The sequence below is a fragment of the Carcharhinus amblyrhynchos genome, chromosome 11, assembly GCF_965287045.1.
Source record: "Carcharhinus amblyrhynchos chromosome 11, sCarAmb.v2.hapA, whole genome shotgun sequence".
Lineage (NCBI taxonomy): Eukaryota > Metazoa > Chordata > Chondrichthyes > Carcharhiniformes > Carcharhinidae > Carcharhinus > Carcharhinus amblyrhynchos.
This window is the reverse complement of record NC_137334.1, coordinates 49,397,704-49,418,735: the sequence shown is the minus strand read 5'-3', so window position 1 is coordinate 49,418,735 and position 21,032 is coordinate 49,397,704. Positions and strand designations below refer to the sequence as shown.

General features: G+C 40.9%; 1 protein-coding gene across 3 annotated transcripts in view; it reads left to right on the top strand.

Moving 5' to 3' along the window:
- Positions 1–21,032, top strand: part of kalrna (kalirin RhoGEF kinase a) — a 754,589-nt gene that overhangs the window by 622,379 nt on the left and 111,178 nt on the right. For all 3 annotated transcript variants that reach the window (XM_080199056.1, XM_080199055.1, XM_080199058.1), the window contains exons 35-36: positions 16,722–17,005; positions 18,196–18,348. In XM_080199056.1, the coding sequence (XP_080055182.1) occupies positions 16,722–17,005; positions 18,196–18,348 (437 nt within the window). The remainder of the gene's footprint in view (positions 1–16,721; positions 17,006–18,195; positions 18,349–21,032) is intronic.

Here is a 21,032-nt window from a genome sequence, read left to right as displayed (position 1 = left end):
TCATGCAGTTGTGAATAGCGCAAGACAAGTGCAAGTCTTTCTTTCTAATAAAATTTAAATTATCTTGAATTTCTTGAAGATTTTCTTACCTGGTTTATAAAATTTTCCCTCTTGTTCCCTGAGTTCTCTGACTAAAGCTACTCTTTCTCTGGAAGAATTGGGTCACTGTGAGTGATACAAGCTCCAGACAATCTGATTATCACCTCTGTCAGTGTGAGTGTCAGACACTCTCAAGGAGCTTCCCTACTGGCTAGACACTGTGGGAAGGACTGGTTTACAGGTATTATTTCCGTTGAAAGAGGCTTGCATCAGAGCTTGCATGTTTCGTTTAAATTTTTATTTTAATTGACAATTATCTTTGTCCTTTTGACTCGGTAGCGTGTTTTGGGGGAACACTTGAAAACTTCTCGTGGACCCTTAGGGGTCCAGAGAACCAGAGTTTAGAGCAGTGGCGGGCAGTCTACAGCCCAGGGGCCACATGCGGCCCTGAGGCCACCTGCAGCCCTAAGCAGGGTTCTGAGTATGGCCCAACAGACATTTTGTTGACCGTTGCCCATGCGCAGATTTGTCACATTCTCTTGATTCTCATCCACATAGTTTTTTACCTACCTGTATGACTGAATTGATATGCATGTAAAGCAAGGGCAAGTGAAATGAGGTGGCCTATGAATGCACACAACATTGACTGTGAGAACCATGTACTCTCTTTGCATCCAAACATTATGAAATATTCAGCATGTATTAAATGTATTTAATCTTACTCATTGGGTCATAGTTTCAATCTTGTGGCCCACTGAGATGAAAGAGGGCCTCTCTTGTAGCCCACTCACAAATCTAGTTGCCCATCTCTGGTTTAGAGTCCCTGGTGTAAATCATTAAATAATTTGCTGTGCATTTGTTGCCCCATTAGCCCCAACTGAAATTTGGATGTCATTATGAATTGTGTGGATGTCTAAATATTATATTTAGCTATTGTATTGCTGGGTAAAACATACCAGCTTCTGACTATAGTTAGATTCATCAGTTAGGTAATCAGACATGTGGCTGCTTGAATAGCCCATTTAAATACATTCTATTCATGAGATGCCAGCAAGGGAATTTCCCAGTTGGGAATTTATATTGCATCTTCCTTAGTTAAAGTCTAACTGTTCTTACTGATTTAGATTGATGAAATTGAGGAAGTTTCTTCGTAGGAGAAACAGTAAAAGAGATCTTGAAATCCCACAGGGTAAATATGGCTCAATTATATATTTCTGTTCTGTTTAAGGTTGTACAGGACAACTTCAAAATTGAATAAAAATAAATAATGATATGGTGAAAGTGAAAAGAAAGACTTTCACTTATGTAGCAGTTTCCACGACGCCCAGGCATCTCAAATCGCAAATGAAGCACCTTTGAAGTGTTGTCACTGTTATAAGATAGGAAATACAGCAGCCAAATTACGCACAGCAAATTCCACAAGCTGCGATGTGATAGTGACCAGATAATTTGACTTTTGCAATGTTGATTGAAGTATAACTATTTGCCAGGACACCAGGGCTAACATCTTTGTTCTTCTTTGAATAGTGCCGTGGTATCTTTTGAGTCCCATTTGAGAGGGTTACAGGACATTGGTTTAAGTCTTATCTGAGAAACCTCCAACAGTGTTAGAGTGTTAGCCTGGATCTTTGTGTTCAGATCCATGAGTGGGGTTTGAACCTGGAACCTTGCAACTCAGAAACAAGGGCTTTTCAGCCTGGAAAGGAATTATCTTGGAGCTGATCATATTGAGTATGTAATGTTGTTAATGGTTAACCCTTGAATATGCCATTCAATTCAAATTTGGAAATAAGATTAGGACTAGGGAACATGGGTTCAAAGTAATAAAAATGTAATGAACTGATATCAGAAAATGTATCTGCGCAAAAGTGATCAATATGTGGGAAAAATTCTAGGTGGAGTAGTGGGGGCACAAACCCTGGAATTGTTTGAGATAAATTACACAAAGATCGCTCACAAAGATGGATGAACTATGCTTTCCTCATCTGTAATTATCTAGTGACGTTATTGCTACAATTACAGACTGTGTCCCAGTTACATTGTAGGTGGATCCAAGAGTGATTGTGGCACAACACAAACAACTGTCCAATTGCCTCTAAGTCATTGCCAGAATGTTGTTTCTTCTCACACCTCTTCCCAGAGGGTGGTCACTGCCAGTCCACTGTGGAAAAAAACTTGATGACTTCTGCCCCGAGTCCAGGCTTTTCCCTCTAGTTACACAGGCACATGAAACACCATCTGCATTTTCAACAGCAGCAATACCACTTGCTCACCATGTCACTTTAGAACTGAGCTTAGGGTAGCTGCCACTTGCAGTGTCGTCTAAGAGGGGTAAGGAAATAGCCAAATCAGCAACACGGTTTCAACATTCTCTCAATGGTGTTATTTTCCAACCTATTCTACCACAGATAAAATGCTTGTTTTGTAAGTTAAGCACTTTCTAGACATTCACAAACAGCAAATAAGATCATGTCTAAGTTATTTTGGAATTAGCTTTGGGTGTGTTCTGTGTCATCACCCACTTAGGTCAGCTGCAAACTGGAACTGTTTTGGAGTGTGGAATACTCCCAAGGTTACTTGCTAACACTGCAGTTCTTGAGAAAACTTTCACCAGTAGAGCTTATGCATAAATTTGCCTCACTCGGGTGTGTGCTGCAGCTGTTAAAAGCACTGCTCTGAGCTGTGTTGCTTGTAATGCATTTAATAATGGAATCAGCATCCAACGCAAGATCATCCCACCTGAGGAAGATCATTTGGGCCAGTTTAATTTATCCTTCCTTAGAGACCCCAGATTACCTATTGCAGCACCTAATCATTTCTGAAATAAGTGCAGTTTTCATCTGTTACTCTGTTATCTCTGTTCTTTGTGCAAAGAGAAAGAACAACATGCTCTTGTATACGCTGTAGAATAGCTCACAGGAATATTATCTGACAAAATTTGATACGGAGCAACTTGAAACTTATATGAGGGCAGGTGGCCAAATGCTTGATCAAAGAGGTAGGTTTTAAGGAGTGACTTATGAGAGAAAAGTAGTGTGGAGAGACGGAGAGAAGTTTGTGATGGGATTTGGAGAGTGCCATCTTGCTAGCTGTTCACACCACACTCCTGTTGCAGCAAGTTCAGGGAATTTGGCGCCCAGCCAAATCTCCATTCATTGTAGCGAGATGGGAAAATCCCACCACTGTGAATGGTGGTAATATTCTGGCTGCAGAATTTAGGACCGAGACAGCTAAAGAGAGCAAGTCAAAGCAGGGGATGTACAAGAGACCAGAATTGAAGGAGCACAACTATCTCTGAGGATCGTGGGGCTTAAAGGGCCAGATGTAGTTTTTTGAAAATGAAAATTTAAAAACCAACATGTGGCTTAAGTGAGCACAAATGTAAATAGCAAGTGCAAAGGTGATGGATGAACAGGATTTGGTTCATGTTGGAATATGAGCAGCAGAGTATTGGATGAGTTTAGGTTTATGCAGGATTGCCAGTGGAAGGCCAGCCAGAAATGCATTGGAATAGTCAAATCTAGAGGTGACAAAGGGTAAGGATGAACTTTTAGCAGCAGATGAGCTGAGGCTGAGTTGGAGGTGAAAATAGGCATTCTTGGTGAAAACATAGATATGTGTTCAGAAGCCTACCTTTGGGTCAGTTATGAAACCAAAGTTACAAACAGCCTATTTCAACTTCCGATAGTTCTCAAAGAGAGGGACAGGGTTTATAAGTAGGGAACGGGGTTTTACTGGAGACTGGAGGGAATGGCTTTGGTCTGAATGGTATTTAGTTGAAGAAAATTTCCACTAATCCAGTTGGATAAGGAGTCTGACAACTCGGTTATAGTGGAGGCTTTGAGAGGCGTGGTGGTAATGTGGAGTTGGATGTTGTCAGCGACCTGTGCAACAGTGATGCTGTGTATTTGAATGATCATGATGTGGGTATGCCGGCATTGGACTGGCGTAAACACAGTAAAAAGTCTGACAACACCAGGTTTTAGTCCAACCTATTTATTTGATAATATACTCACAAGCTTTCGAGGGGACTGCCTCTTCGTCAGGTGAATGGAGAGTTCTGGCCTCAGACAGAGCATATAAAGCACAGACAGTTTAGAGATTACTGATTAAAATGCGAATCCTTACACCTAACCTGCTGTTCAAGACCTGAAGTGGCCATCAGCCACTTCAGGTCTTGAACAGCAAGTTAGGTGTAAGGATTCGCATTTTAATCAGTAATCTCTAAACTGTCTGTGCTTTATATGCTCTGTCTGAGGCCAGAACTCTCCATTCACCTGACGAAGAGGCAGTCCCCTCGAAAGCTTGTGAGTATATTATCAAATAAATAGGTTGGACTAAAACCTGGTGTTGTCAGACTTTTTACTGTATTTGAATGATGCCACCAAATGGATGGGAAATAGGACAAGGCAATGTTGGATCCTTTGGGGACACCTAGAGGACAGTGCACAGGGATGGATAGAAAGCATTGGCAGGTGATTTTCTGGCTATAACTGGATAGATGGGACTAGAAGCAGATTAATACAACCCTACCCAGCTGAACAGCAGAGGAAAAGTATTAGAGGAAAGTGATGTGATCAGCTGTGAGGCAGGCTGAGAGGATGAGCAAAAATGTTTGCCTCATCAGAGCCACATAAGGTGTCATTTGTGACTTTGACAAGAGAGATTTCAGTATTGTGCAGGACTTTGTAATAAAAAGAGAGGTTGGAAATGAGCTGATGGTTTGCAAGGATGGAGGGGGCTCAAAACCTTATTTAAGGCAAGGGGTGATCATGGCATATTTAATGACAAGGGTTACTGTACACAAAGAGAGAAAACTGTTAATATCAGCTAACGTAGGAAATATGCAGGGAAGTGGCAGGGCGGGCAATGGTGTTTGGCAGCTTGATGGGAATAGGGTTGAAGAAACAAGAGGATAGGCTTATGGATCAGATATATTTGGAGAGAAGAAGAGGGCCGATAAGAAAGAAGCGAGTTCAGGGCTAGGGGAGGAGGAGCCTTAAAGGAAGTTTGGACAGGTGGCCTGGTTGAAAAGAAAGATGTTGCAGAAGCAGCTGAATGGGGGCAAGAGTGGAAGGGACACGGAAACAAGGTTTAAAAAGATGAGTTGCAATAGAGAAAAGAAAGCAGGGGGTGGAGGGGGAGGGAGGGGGGTGAGGGTTATTTTAGCATTCTAGGATAATCCAGAAATATTGCACAGTTTTGGCAAAGCAGATCAGGATCAGATGGGATTTAATTGGTCCACCCAGTTTGCCAGGGAAAGACTAAACTAATTATCTGCCAAATACTTTCAGGGTGTGGAGTGTACCAGAGGAATATAAATTAATTATATTCAATATAAAAATGGAAAATTGAATCACATGCTGCTGGCTTCAGGCTTATCCAAGATAGAGGATAATGATCTGAATGAGGACTAGGGATCAGAGGTCTAAATGAGGCGTGATTGAGCAGATCAGTAACTACAGAAATGTTGTGGCAAGGCGAGTCCCAAAGGAGAGACAGTTGGGATGTTGAATATACAGTTGTAAGCAGTGTGGAGGAGAGCTTTTTCTTCTGGAGGTGAGCACAGTAATGGGGAGTAAAGATGTGGATAGTAACTGATGCAAGAAATTGATCAAAGATGGCCTCATCTGTGGTTAACACAAACTGATTTGATTTGATTTATTATTGTCACGTGTTAACATATCGTGAAAAGTATTGTTTCTTGTGCTATACAGACAAAGCACACTCTTCATAAAGAAGGAAATGAGAGAGTGCAGAATGTTACAGTTATAGCTGACATGTAGAGAAAGATCAACTTAATGCAAAGTAGGTCCATTAGGGAAGAAGCTGTTTTTGACTTGGTTGGTACGTGATCTCAGACTTTCGTATCTTTTTTCCTGATAGAGGAATGTGGAAGAGAGAATGTCCGGGGTGCTTAATTATGCTGACTGCTTTGCCGAGGCAGCGGGAAGTGTAGACAGAGTCAATGGATGGGAGGCTGGTTTGCGTGTTGGATTGGGCTACATTCATGACTTTCTGTAGTTTCTTATGGTCTTGGGCAGAGCTGGAGCCGTACCAAGCTGTGATACAGCCGGAGAGAATGCTTTCTATGGTGCATCTGACTAATGAAGCAGATTCAAGAGGGTGGTCATGAAGAAGGTAGGGAATTTTCTATGGAAGAAGGGACTAATTGAAGATAAGGCAGTGAACACAGAGCAAAGAGAGTTGAGTTGGAGGTAGAAATAACCATGCGGTACAAAGGCTGAAGGGTGATACAGTGAAGATGTCTTGGAGTGAAAATTGTCGTGACGTTTGGGTGGTTGATAAAGAACAAGAATTTTAAATGAGAGGTGGGCAAAGTGGAACAAGAAGAGATGATTCTATAGAAGCACGGGGACGTATCAAAGTGTCATTTGATGACAAGAGTCGTATCTCCACTGTAGCAGTTTGTATAGGCAAGTGGTGAGAGGCATAGCCAGGTGTAGAGACATCGGGATTTTACGATCTCGCTCGAGCGAGACCAGAAATTCCCGCCCGAGGTCAACGGACATTTCTGTTGTCTGCCCCTCGCCCACTCCGATTCCATGGCGGGTGAGACAGTAGAGTTCCTGTGGTCATTTCCAGAGAATGTGTTGTGATCACTCAGCCAATTCCCCATCAAGGCACAATGATGATGATGCAATCATCCATAATACGTTTATGAAGGGCAAGGAATGACCTTGTACTCAAATGAACAGGTATTTTTAAGGGAGGTGCAGAGAGGGATAGTGATAGCTGAACCTGTGGCAATGCCCACAAGTTTGCATCATGAGTTGTGAGTAGGACAGGAAGGAGATAGGAAAGATTTTCCCCCAGCAGACTGCTGGGTGGGAAGGTCAATAAGAGTAGAATTGGGCAGTTGGGGTGCTGCATGTATGGATGGCAATGAGAAGTAATTTGATGAATCGTTTGGAGTCTGTTAAGAGAGTGCAGAGAAGGAAGATGCAGTCTTCACTAAGAGGGAAACAAGTCTGTGACAATTGCAGAGAGTAGGAAGATCGAGGGCTCCTGAAGAACACAAACTAGCAACCATAAATTTAATTTTTCACTAGTTTAATTTATTCACTCTGTTAAATTTTTACATACCTCCATAAACATCAGCTTGCATGTGCTTCTCTTGCACGTTGAAAAATTTGTTTTCCATTCTTTTCTCATTCAGAATCGATGCAGGGTTAAGGTGAAAACATTTGATTTATCATGGCTTTGTATGTGGGTAGACTAAGGCAAATATTGAGGCAAAATGGAGTTAGAGAGTACAGGATAATTAGAGCAGGTTGCATTACTTTAAGTCATCCCCTTTTTAAGGTCAATATAATGCCCTTATTTTTATGCTTTGATTTAATACTATTTATAATTAGGGAAGGTAGAGGTCTGACATGTGCTGCTGTCTTAAAAAACAGCAGCCATAGATAGACCTGTTCAAGCTGTTACCATTCCAATAGGCGTGGAATCTGTGACCCCGTTAATCAACTAATGGCAGCTTCAGAAACTCAATCTCTGAAACAGTCCAGCTCCCAAATAAAAAGAAGTCAGCAAAGGAATCACACAGGAAAACAGGAGAGATCCTGCAAATCATGCATGAAATTTAACATAAAACTGCTGGCAAAAGTCCACCAGCTCCAAAAGAGAAAAGCCAGGCAAAGATTCAAGGTACAGTCCACCCCCATCCCATGCCAGCACCATTCTGCATTGAAAGAGAAGCAAATTTACCTTTCTGGTTGCTGCTAGTTAAATCACATTCAAATCTGGAAAACCGGTGTGGAGCTGGCATCAGACGCTGCATCCAAAGCATCTTAATATCCCTGGGGGATCCTAATATGAGCATTCGGGCCCTCACTGGTATACGGGAACAAAGTTTGAGATTATGTTCATTCTTTTTCATAGAATAGAATTCATACGTTCCCTAGAAGGAAGCCATTCAGCCCATCGAACCTGCACCGAATACCATCCCACCCAGTCCCTATCCTTTTAACCTCACGAAGTTACCTTGCTTAATCCCCCCTGACACTGAAGGGCAATTTAATATGTCCAGTTAAACTAACCTGCACATCTTTGAAGTATGGGAGGAAATAGGAACATCTGGAGAAAACCCACACAGATATGGGGAGAACATGCAAATTCCAAATTCTTAAGAAAATTCATACCACTTTCAAGTAACGATATTCCTCTTTATCATGTCTTTCAATGTGTTAATTCAGTTAGATTGCTGCTACTGAGTAGTTATTTCCCTTAATCTAATACATTTTTGGGGGATATAAATAAAATCCAATTAAAGGCATTTATTACTGTGAAAGATCGAAGAGTTTCAACATATTTGCAGTTGTCTGCATTTGGATTATAATAAAACAAGAGTGTCTGTTTGAGCAATAGGTTCTCTGCTTCATTCTACTTTCACCTTTAATTTGCATTATTCGGGCAATACCAAAAGAAAAGCAATTGCCAGCTAACCATTTGGGATCTGATCTGATTTTTTTTCTGAAATATCATCACTATACTTCAGATTGTCTAAAGCTGTCCTGTCAGTGAGCTGTACATGTGTGTGATATATAACATGCAGCACATACTCAGGAGAATATGCAAGGCCTGCCATTTTTGTCCATTGTTGTATAGGCAAATTATCTTTGCCTGTAAAGAAATGCTACCAAATATTGTTTGATCACTCCTGGCAATTATCTTGGGATATTTTGCTATATCAATGGCATATTTAATTGCAAATTGTTGTTGATTCATTGGAAACCTTGCTTTTAATTGTGCAGTCTGGCAGACTTCAGAATCATTGCTATCAACTGAAAATCTAGACCATTTGCAGTACGAGCAGGAGGAAAAAACAAGGTCATATATAAAAGGTTCGTTGCCTGTGGAACCAGATTTGGTTCAAATGCATTAGAACTATTATAGGGATGGGGCACCACGGTGTCTATTCTTTACACTGCAGTTAATGTTCTGCAGAGACTGAACTAAGATTGCACAAGTTCATAACTTTGATGCTGTATTTGATGCAAGGATTGTTTTCTGACCATGTGTCCGCACCGTTACTGAGACGCACTTATTTTCATCTCTGTAACACAGTCTGAATCTACCTCTACCTCAGTTCATCTCCTCTCTTGCTGAAACCCTCATCCATGCCTTTGTTACCTCTAGACATGACTATTCCAACACATTCTTTGTTGGCCTTCCAGATTGTACCCTCTATGAACAGACCTCATAAGCAACATATCCTGGAAAATTAGATACACTCCCTAGGAGCATCATTCCATCCTGGAATCATCCATCTGATCGTGCATAATTGAGTTCTGTTATGATTCATACGGAAAAGGTGACAGGACCTATGATAAGCTCAATGGTGTGGATTTTGCTCAGAGCTGCTATTGCATCACCACAATAATTTTGCCAAAAGTGTAGCAGAAACCCCATTGACACATGAACGTCTGGGATTTCTGTCATACTCTCAGTGAGGTTCCAGCAACAGAGCAGGAGCAGCTCTACAGAAATTTCAGATTCAATTATTTATTAATTAAATTTAATAAATAAATTGAATTCATTTATTAACAATTAATTATTGAATTTGCAGAAAATGTCAAGCTGTTATAATAGCCACGTCTAAACATGAACTGTTAAGTTGACGCGTTATGTGCAAATGTCAATATCCAGAATGTCAAAGTCCATTTAATGGTAGACCAGTTTCAGCTGTGAAAATATAGGTGATCCCTGTTGGTCTATGGACTGGTGCACTGCTGCATAGCAACAAATGGCTGCACTAACATCTAGTGCACACAAAAGACTCGTCACACATTTCTTTTCTACATAATTGTAGAATGCCAGGAATGTATTGAAAATGTTCAACTATATCAATTTTGGGGACATCATTTTAAACATTTTGAAAAGAATGTACATGGGCTTGCTTAAATCACTTGTTTTGATCCATAAATACAGGTTATGAAAATTATCCAACAACTGTACAGATAATATGTACACTATAGTGAATATGAGAAACACTGTCAAAATGATTTCTGGTTGTAATTTTTATAATGCTGTTTTTGTAGAACAGTATCTGCTTGTACTACTGCGCAAGAGTTTTTTTCCCAAATTGTGTATCATAGTTCCGTCAACTGGGTGAGGTGGGTGGATAGAAGGGAGAAAGTTTCCAGATGAACTGAGGATGAACAAGAAGTAAATACGTGTGCCATGTTTATTATAATGTAGATTTAACACAATATGGCAGAGGTGTCTGCTCTGCTGAGTGCCTTCTTTATTTGTTTCTTTTTTGTACATCATGTTTCCACTTCCAAGCAAATCTTCTCCCTCTGTCTCCTATGGGGAGTGTTCCCACTGGAATTAATGGTGCTTCCACCACCTTGTCTTTCCCTTGGCACTTCCTTGTGCAATTGTAAAAGATGAAAGATTTGTTTCTTTACATCCTCCAATACCATTGGTGATGGCCCTAGATATCTTTCCTATCTGGACGCTACTTGCACGTTTTTCACCGATCAGTATACTGTATTCATTGGTCATAATTAGGGGGAACAAACATCAGTTGGATGACTGAGTATCTCCATTCTGTCCACAAGTGTAATATTAACTTTGTTGGTCACTGCCTCGACTTACCATGTCAATTCTAAAAAGATCTTCTAAACAAGCTTATTGTTGCTGTCCCTTTAAGAATTGTTGCTTTGATTGCTCCACATCAATGGATGAACTTAAACAGGCTTCACTCACCTGTACCCACATATGTATGTCCCTAATTTGAAGAAGGTATCTGCCTGAAACAGGTGGGCACATCGATGCTCATTCTGAATAACAACGGGATTTGGTGGGGGGTATATATCAGGAGCAGGGATAGGCAGTGTCACAATCCTCAGGGTGTTATTGCCTATTCCTGCCTGGTGGGGGTGCTCAAAACTGAATCCAGGATGTTTTGAGACCAATCAGAATAATTTTTAACGTTTACCTCAAAGGAAGAGCTGAAAATGAGTCTGAGTTTTAAGCCAATCAATTCCTTACTCCTAAATCATTTGAGGCAATTAGTACAACATATTGTTGCATCTCCTATGTTTGTTCCCTAATTTGTGAAGTATTGCATTTCCCTCTCTCCCTGACCCCTCCAAACAAAAATCTTTTTCAGTGTTTTATGTTGTGAAATCATTTCAACTTTAAGCAGCTCTGCAAAATGCCAGTGTTGGCGAATGTAATTGAAAACCCAGAACATCAGCAACTTCAAATAAAAATCTACATTTGTGCCTGTGTGGCTGTTGAAAAGTCACAATCATGTGAATGTATGAATTAGGAGCAGGAGTAGACCTCTGCTCCACTCTATCCAGCATCCTGGTGAGGGCCCCCTCTGAAAAGCACTTTCTTGTCTGCCATCCTCTGCTGTCATGGAACAAATGACGCGGAGCCATTTATACGGAGCCCCCAGTGCTTGTTGCAGTTAAGTCGTTGCAGGTTGGGTGAATTAGAAGGAACATGCCACCGGAGCAGCATTCAGCTTGAAACACGCTGGTGCTGTTGACGGAAACATTCCATTTTTGTGCTGGAACCAACACTCTGCCATTATTTAGTGATTTTGAGGCTTAGCTCTGTTCTCTCTGCACAGTTGCTATCAGATCTGCTGAGATTTTGCAGCATTTTCTGTTTTTGTTGTGCTATAAATAATTTAGATTTGTTAGGTGTGTTTTTCCTCTTGTAATGCACATGAGCAGATTGGGATGTGTTCTTTTAGACATTTGGCTGACAATTGCTGTGATCAAACTCTTGGCTGTTGGTCTGCAGTTATGCTGATCACAGCTGAAACTTGTCTCCCCACCAGACAGGTTTCAAATGTTACACACACAGCAAAAGTTTCTATTCAAACGTTGAACACTTTTCCCAAACAGGCTGAAAACAGCTGCTATATTATTGTGACAAGCTTTAGAGCAGTTCAAATGTTTTTAGTATTATTATTACTGGATACACATAGTATTGAGTTTACATTAGTGGAAAATGCAGCTTCCACCTAGTATTAAAATGACAATGTCCTTTTTTCAGGGCTTCTTAAGTATTTTTTTGGAAGCTGCAGTTATGTGAATCAGACTGGTCCTATTAAAGAATTGCTAAGTAGAAAAGGGTCGCATTACTTGGAGTGATTCATCTGTATACAAGATTTATCCCTATGGAGAGAGCCTGATTTTTTTTTTTCCTTTGTGTATAAATTATATTTCAAAATTGGAAGCGTTACAACAGTGAATGTTCCAGAAAGAACATGATATGTGAACTAGAAGTGCTTTCAACTTAAAAAAAAATGACCCAACAGTTCTTAAGATCACTGAATAATCTCTTGGGTTAATAAGTATAGTTACTGAAATATTGAATGCAGAATAAAAAAAGTTGCTTGAAGGAGTATTTTTATTTATGCACCAGCCTTTCCCATATTTACCTGGTTGTGAATTCTGGGAGTATTAAACACAAAGTGTTTTTCAGTCCTTCCCTAAAATTTAATATGCAAAAACATCTGATTTGTGCTGCGCAGATCTGAACACTGATACCTTCAGCTTTTATTGACCGTGGAGAAGACATGGGATGGTACGCAGGCTTCTCTCTCTGCATTGCTTATGGCGAATAGCATAGATGAATTTAATGGAAAGCTAAAAAGGCACATGAGGTGGTAAAGGCTAGAAGATGATGTTGGTGTCATTAGATGAAGAAGGGTGTGAGGAGGCTTGTGAGGAACATAAGCACTGTCTTATTGGACCTACGTTGTAAATACTAGGTAAAGTAGCACAGAAAACAAGGAGAGTAAGGTGGAAGGCACCGCCCTAACAGGTAACACCTTCAATCATGTGCCTAGCAGCAGCACAAGTCATTCAGGACCTTTCAAAGAGCTGTGTCCAAGGGTTGTGATTATGTAAAGCAGCAAGACTATGACCATCGGAGATGTTCAGCCTTGTTCCACTACCAGAACAGCTTTGTCTGTCATTCTAATGTCGCTGGTAGTAATGTGGAGATGCCAGCATCACTCACCTGATAAAGGGGCAGCACTGCAAAAGCTCATGATTCCAACTAAACCTGTTGGACTTTAACCTGGTGTTGTGAGTCGTCTTACTGTGCTTATCCCAGTCCAACACCGGTATCTCCATCTCTGAATTTCTTAAGCACCTGATCCTTTAATGATGCCACATCAGCCAAGGAGCAGACATGATAATCATCCACCTCCACATTGACATGACAGGCAGATGGCAGAGAGAGAGAGAGCCAGGGAGTTCTGCCATTTTGTTGAATTACCCCATGGATCCAGTTTTCACAAATAACACAAGCAGGAAAGAGCAGAAGAATAGCTGCTTGCTATTCCAAAACTGAAAGTTCCAGTTACTAAATGTTCAGAAGGTTTGTAATGCCAGTCAAAATAACTTGTGTGTGAATGTCAGGCAGCTACAAAGATGTTTTTGTTCTACATCATTCACCACTGCCTAACTCTTCCAAGAGAACACCATGGCTAAGGATAACATAACACCACAATGGACATGGAGGAAATTCAGGGACTTAAATTCGGGCTGAGGCTCAATATTCAAAATGAGTGCATGCGACTATAAAGAATTCAATACTGAATTTGCTATTTTCGGTTTCGGATCTGTTTCAGATGTGAAACTAATTGATTTGTTCAGTATCCTAGCAACATGATGTGTGAAACTATAATACCCCATGATACAATTTCAATCTGTTCAAAGCGTACTCATTTTATTTTGTTCCATTCCCACCACCACAGACCAGTTTTTACTTTAAATTTGTGGCTTCCCTGATCTGATGACCACGAACCTTTTGATTGCGGTGGGAGGAGACACGCAGAGACAAACTACATTTCATTATTTTGTAGTTTTTTAAAAGTACAAACACAGAAACTGCTCAAGAGATTTTGATGAATAATCATGTTTCAAATATTGTCTTGAAATGTCACTAATGAAGCGCAGAAGCACAGCCACATCAGACCAAATAAAAAGTGGAAGATGAAAGACTAGGAAACAGAAGGAAAACATTAAATAGGAATTTATATAGAAATCTATTTGACCCCAGTCATATAATGTCTCTAACACTGTAGTCTGATATAGCAGTTGTACGTAACTCTCTGAAACTTTGGCAGTAACTATCCACAAGACAACTTTCCATCTTTTAAATCCGACAAGCATGCCAACCCCTGAAATCTTAATATTAAATATTTATCTGGATAATTTCTTCATTCAGTCTCCCTAGGAACAGAAAATAACTCAATTGTTACTCAACCAGTCACAACTACAACAAAATTGTTTAAACTTGTTTCTATTAGATCTTAAAAGCTTTCTTCTTGATGTTGAGGCCTTGAACAAAATAAAATTGTTCAAAGGTGTGTTTTAAAATAATAATTAATCTTTTTGTATAGGTATCTATCCCAGTTAAAAAATGAAAAATCTGTAAGTTACTATGGGGAAGCAACTGTTTCAAGGTATTTGTAATCAGCTCAAAATCTACAACTTCATTCTATTCTTTTCAGGAACAATTTTACAATGAGCATTGTAATAAATATTGTGGTTTTTTTTGACTTCTGTAAATGACATGGAATAGGTGTTGTTATCTTTCAGTCTTTGTATCCATATCACTAAAGTCACGCACAGTGCGCTTCGCACCTTCAATATGCAAAGTCAAGTCTCATGTTTTTCTGATTATTTGGATAAAGAAGTCATATTATTTCTTCTGAAATGTACATAAGAAAAGCCACCACTTGAATGAAGTATCATTGCTCCTTTCTGTAAGCTGTTCTAGAGGCTCCAGCTTGATTTCTGGCCCAGTTGTATGTGTGGTTGGAAAAGTAATAGAATAAACAATAAACATGGAATAATTTAAGCTAAAGTTGTTATGAATGCGATCTTTGTTAAACATTGGTCTGAGTTTTGTGTCCAGCTCTATTGACATGAGAGAGAAGCATCAAGGGAGGTTGTTTACTCACTGTTCCTCCAGATCTATAATGTGAAGGGTACACTGTGATACTGTGTTACATGACAGCTTGTAAATTATTGATACAATTCTGCTTTCTTACATGAGCTCCCATGTTGGCTGCACAAGGAACCTATGGGTTGCTGGCAATCATTCACATAAGCTGTGATGTTTCATTCCACCCTACCTTGCATTATGGCTAGCTGGGCAGTACAATTACCTGTCCCCAATATGTAATCGATATTTCTTGCTGGTTTAGCAGTTATCCTCTGCTGTAGCTTCCCCAGTTCTTGTTTAGCTATTTAAACACCTCTTGATTTACGATGATTATTAATTCCTACATTGTTCTGGTTGGGCAGCTCTGTAGGAAGTAAAATGTACTATTTAACCCCACGTCATGAAAGCTAGAAAATTTTTGATAATCTACTTTATTTGTAAAATCAAACATTAACCCCTAATAATAGACAGAAAGGTCACAAGTTATGAAATTGATTGTCAGAACCCCAGAAGCTCCTGATGTAGCAGGCATAGGAGCTGTTGTCAACCCAAGGAGGCCTGGGGCCACCACAATCCAACAAGCAACCAATGAAAACCTGTCATGAGCCTGCCATTTCAAAGGTAATCACTCAGAATTAGTAGGTTATAAGTATTAAATTCAAGCTACATATTACAGAAAGATTTGGCCTACCATTATTCACTACGGAACAAAAATGTAAACGTGTGAATTAGGAGCAGGGGTAGGTTGCAGTCATAAATAGTGATTTAATTTTAGACAAATGCAATTTTGATTTCAATTTCTTTCCTTTTGGTTTTAAACTCTTTAGATATTCAATCCTTGTCCAGCTGTACCATTTCCTCAGGTTTAAGGATGTTGTTAGATTGAAGTAGTTTCAAGAACTCCTGAAGACTGTTAGCTGTAAAAACTCTAACTTTATAGTGATGTATTAATAATAAGGACACTCCCTTACACTACCTTCTTTACATGCTGCTTTCTCCTAGACTCTCTCAGGGTAGTACAGTGGCTAGCACTGCTGCCTCACAGTGCTAGGGACACATGTTTGATTCTGACCTTGGGTCACTGTCTCTATGGAATTTTCACACTCTCCCATGCTCCAGTTTCTTCCCACAATCTAAAGATGTGCAGGTTAGGTGGATTGGCCAGGCTAAATTGCCCCTTTAATGTCCAAAGATGTGCAGGTTAGATGGATTAGACATGATAAATGTGCGTGGCCATGGGGACTGGGCAGAGGGGCAGGCCTGGATGGGATGCTCTTTTGGAGAGTTGGTAAAAACTTGATGGACTGAATGGTCTCCTTCTGCACTATAGGGATTCTATGTCTCTATAATTCCAACTCTTTTTGAGATTTAGTCTAGAGTATCCCATTATACTACAAACTAGACATTTTGCAAAAAAAGGATTAGGGGTAGAGCATGAGTCTCCTGAAAAGATTATTCTGCTATTTCTTGACTACTGGGAAGGTGTTTGGTCTTCTACATTTCACCCTGTAGTTAAGGCTAAGATCTTGTGAGATGATGAGTTAGCCTGATTGGTAGTTTAGTATTTCCTCACATACGCACGTGAGTGTTTAGGTTGCATAAAATAATTGGACAACATAACCAACAAACTTATTAGGATCTCAAGCCAGGGGAGTATGCAGAGCAGGGTTACAATTCTCATTTTGATCTAAGGCTGCTAAAATAATTTTTCTTTGTGTTGTTTCTAGATGCTTATTCACCAAATGACAATGGAGCAAAGTCAGAATCTGCTTCAAACCTTCAGGCTCAGCCTTCATTAAATTCCATGCAGAATTCCCCAGGACCCAAACGGTCAGGAAACACACTGAAGAAATGGCTGACTAGCCCTGTCCGGAGACTTAGTAGTGGCAAGGCTGACAATCGGAAGATTGTCAAACAGAAAAGAGGCAGAAATGGCAAAACAAGCATAGATCCAGCTTCACCCAAAGCCGGGGAGAATGAAAATGCACCCCAGGAGGACAGTGCAGATGAGGTACGTTGCTTGTCATACAGTTTTGGATGTTTTTCTTCTGAGGGGGGATTGTAGTCTTCTTTCATGCAGTACAATGTAAACAATGAATTCCATGTTAGCTCGGTCACTAAGGATACAGTCCACCATGGAATTGGACATGAGAAAGAGATCTTGAACCCATATTCTCCATTTGTGGGACTAGTGGCAAGACTCAAGATCCGATGTAACCCAAAAATCATGAATCTCACCAGCAAGATCATGATTTCTGATTTTCACCACCCATTGTTGCTGTCAATGGGTGAGAACCTGATTTACATTCATTTTATCAAGTTTGATTATTAGTAACCACGCGCCTCGCCAGATCTTCGAGGTTTAAGACGGGTTTATCCAGATGCCATTTTTTTTGGTAAGATTCCACCCCAAGAATTTTCCATGTTCAGTTCACTTGTGGGGTAGCATGGTGACACAGTGGTTAGCACTGCTGCCTCACAGCGCCAAGGACCTGGGTTCAATTCCTGGCTTGGGTCACTTTCTGGACGGAGCTTACACATTTTCCCCATGTCTGCATGGGTTTCCTCCGGGTGCTTCGGTTTCCTGCCATGGGTGCATTGGCCATGCTAAATTCCCTTTCAGTGTACCTGAACAGGTGCCAGTGTGTGGCAACTAGGGGTTTTCACAGTGACTTCATTGCAGTGTTAACATAAGGCTACTTGTGACACTAATAAATAAACTTAAACTTCCATCTTGGTCTGAGGTCATTGATCTCAATAGAAACAGAGGTAGGCTGCTATGTTCGATCTCAATTGAATTCAGGAGGAGTAAAATTGCTCAAGGTCTCGGCTCCTAATATCAAGTACTTCTTGCTGGCACATGGCATAGAGGAAAGACAAGAGGGACTAAAATGGGCAGAATGTTCTAACATTCACACAAGAAGAATGGCAGTTTGGATACCTGTAAAGTTACACATAGAGCATGAGTAAATCTGCATATTTTTAATAAGAGTCAGAAAAATGGAGGAGGAAGAACTTCCGATGAAATGTAACAAAACTCCCAGTTGTGTTTACACTGACAAGAAACTATTAAATGAGTTATTGTACGATTTTATTGATGGGTTTTATATATCACTATTTACCATGACTTTAAATCAATATTAATATTTGGAATATGTGAAGTATATTTTGTTTGATCTTTCATGGAATTTCTCTTAACAGAAGGGAAGAAAAGATGAACCACCAAGTGGCACTTTATCTAAGTCTTCATCTGGAATGCAGAGTGGAGGAGAGGATGAGCCAGATGACGAGTCCCATACTCCTCTTCCTCCACCAATGAAAATTATCGACAATGATCCTTCACCAGAGGATTGTGTATGTAACTCAGCACTCTTATCTCAGTATACTCATGAATAAGGTTGCCTTGTAGCATGGATCCACAGCACGAAAAATAAAAAGGCACTTTGACACTGAAAGGGTGATAGATGTGGGAATCCTCACAACATTTAAGAATCATTTAGATGAGCACCTGAAATGCCATTGCATACAAGGTGCAATTGCTGGAAAATGGGATTAGAATAGATAGGTGCTTGGGGGCAGGCACACACAATGGGCCTGATTTTACCATTGCATCGCACCCATTTTTGGGCACGAAAACATGGTAAAGTCGGGTGAGAGGCCATTAACGCAATCTGCACTGCGTCCACGCAGATTGCCATTTTACCAAAACGCAGGAATGGCGGTGATTTGATTCGCGTCCAAAATGGGCGCAACATCAATTTGCATGCATTTAAATTGATTAATGAACTGCCTGCCCAACTTTATCAGCATTTCCCCCTTTACCACTGCATTTGCCAATCCGGAACCGCGCCATAATGGACCTGCTAAATAAAAGTCTGAATCGGGTGCTCCAGCTGCTGAAGAGTGTATTCAGTGTTCCTGACGGCTCTCTGACTCAGATCAGTGGTGGGAGGGAGTGGGGAGGAGGGTCAGATCATTCTCTGGTTGGGGGGGAGGAGAAGGAAGTGAGGCCTGATCATTGTCTGGTTGGGGGGATAGAGGAGGAGGAGGCAGGTCAGATGTATTTCTGCTGGGTGTTGGGGGGGTAAGTGAGACCAGACCATTCTCTGGGAGTGGGACTATGAGTGAGCCCAGATCATTGTCTGGAGGCGGCGGGAGGAGGATGAGTGAGGCCAGATTGGTGTCTGGAGGGGGGAGTGGATGAGTGAATGCAGATTGTTGTCTTGAGCTGCAGGGAGGGATTGGTGAGTGAGGCAAGATCGTTTTCTGGTGGGGGGGCGAGGGAGGCCCAATCGCTCACTGGTTGTGGGGGGGGCGGAATCAGATGGATCTCTGGGGGCACGGGGAGGGGCAGGGGGGTCCACTGCCACTCTGTGGGCGATTGGTGGGGCAAGGGGACAGGGGTGGTGATTGGTCTGTGTAGCTGGGCTGTGGGTGTATAAGGAGGACAGCAATGTGTATGGGTAGTGGGGGGGAACGGGTGGATAAGGGGGATAGTGATGTGTGTGGGTAGTGGGGGGTGGATAAGGAGGTTAGTGATGTCTGTGGGGCCATTGCTCCCACTTTTCACTCCCAGGCCACTTTCTCCATTTTCTGCGACTTGGGAGTGATCTGACGTGTGCGCACTTTTTCGAATGTTTTTCTAGCTGCGCATGCTCAGTTCAGAGCTCTGATCATTCTTGCCATGCTAATCCCCACCCACAGCGTGAATGGGACCCGTGATTTTTTTTCAGGCTGTGTACATATGGGGACACCTGAAAGCAGATTTCTAAATTACGCCCAGATTCAACACTTAGGGCCTGATTTTACCATTTTCACTCTGTGTCAAAGTGCCTCTTTTTGTGCTGTAGAACAGTACGACTTTATTACTCTATGAATATATAATGCTTTTCGTGAACACCAGATATCTCAAAATTACTCTTGACATGTAATCACTACAGTAATGTAGGAAAACCATTATCTGTAATATGTGCACAGCAAACTCTAACAAACAACAATGCAATAATGATATTGTATTTTTGTGTTGTTAAATGAGGAACAAATAATGGCCTGGACACTGGCCATTCCCCCTCTCTTTAAAATAGTGCTGTTCCGTGTAGCTTTTACATCCATCCGAGCAGGCAGATGGGGCCTTGGTTGAATGTTTCATCCGAAAAATAACACTGAAACAGTGCAGCGTACCCTCAGTACTGCACCAGAATGTCAAACTTAATTTGTGTACATCTAATATACCTGGATTTTCAAAAGGCAGTTGGCACATAAAAAGTTACTACACAAGATAAGGGCTCATGAGGTTAGGGGTAATATATTAGCAGATGTAGAGAATTGATTAAAGGACATAAAACAGAGAGTAGGAATAAACTGGGAATTTTTAAGTCGACGGGCTATAATTAGTGAATGCTCCAAGAATCAATGCTGGGGCCTCAGCTTTTTGCAATCTATAGTAATGACTTAGACGAAAAGGCTGAGAGTAACCTATCCAAATTTTCTGATGATATGGAACCAGGTGTAAGCTGTGAGGAGAACATAAAGAGCTGAAGTGATATTGACAGGTTAAGTTATTGGGCAAGAAGATATGGGGACCCATGAGGTTATTCATTCTGATAGGAAGAATTGAAAGACAGAACTTTTTAAAATGGCTGGATACTTTTAAGTGTTACTATTCGGGGTGATTTGGGTGTACTTACAAAGAGCATAATGATGGCATGCAGGTGTATACAGCAAGGAATTAAGAAGGAAAATTACATTTTAATCTTTATTGCAATGAGACTGGAAAACAAATATAAGGAAGTCTTGCAACAAGACTTCGGCGAGAACATGCTTGGATAACTATGTGCAATTTTGCTCTCCATTATCTAAAAAAGGATAGACCTTCCCTGGGCGTGTTGCAGCGCAGATTCACTGGATTGATTCCTGGGATGAGGGGAATTGCCCAATGATAAGAGGTTCAGTAGTTTCAGCCTATGCTATCTGGAGTTTAGAGGAATGTAGTAAAAAGTCTGACAACACCAGGTTTTAGTCCAACAAATAGGTTGGAC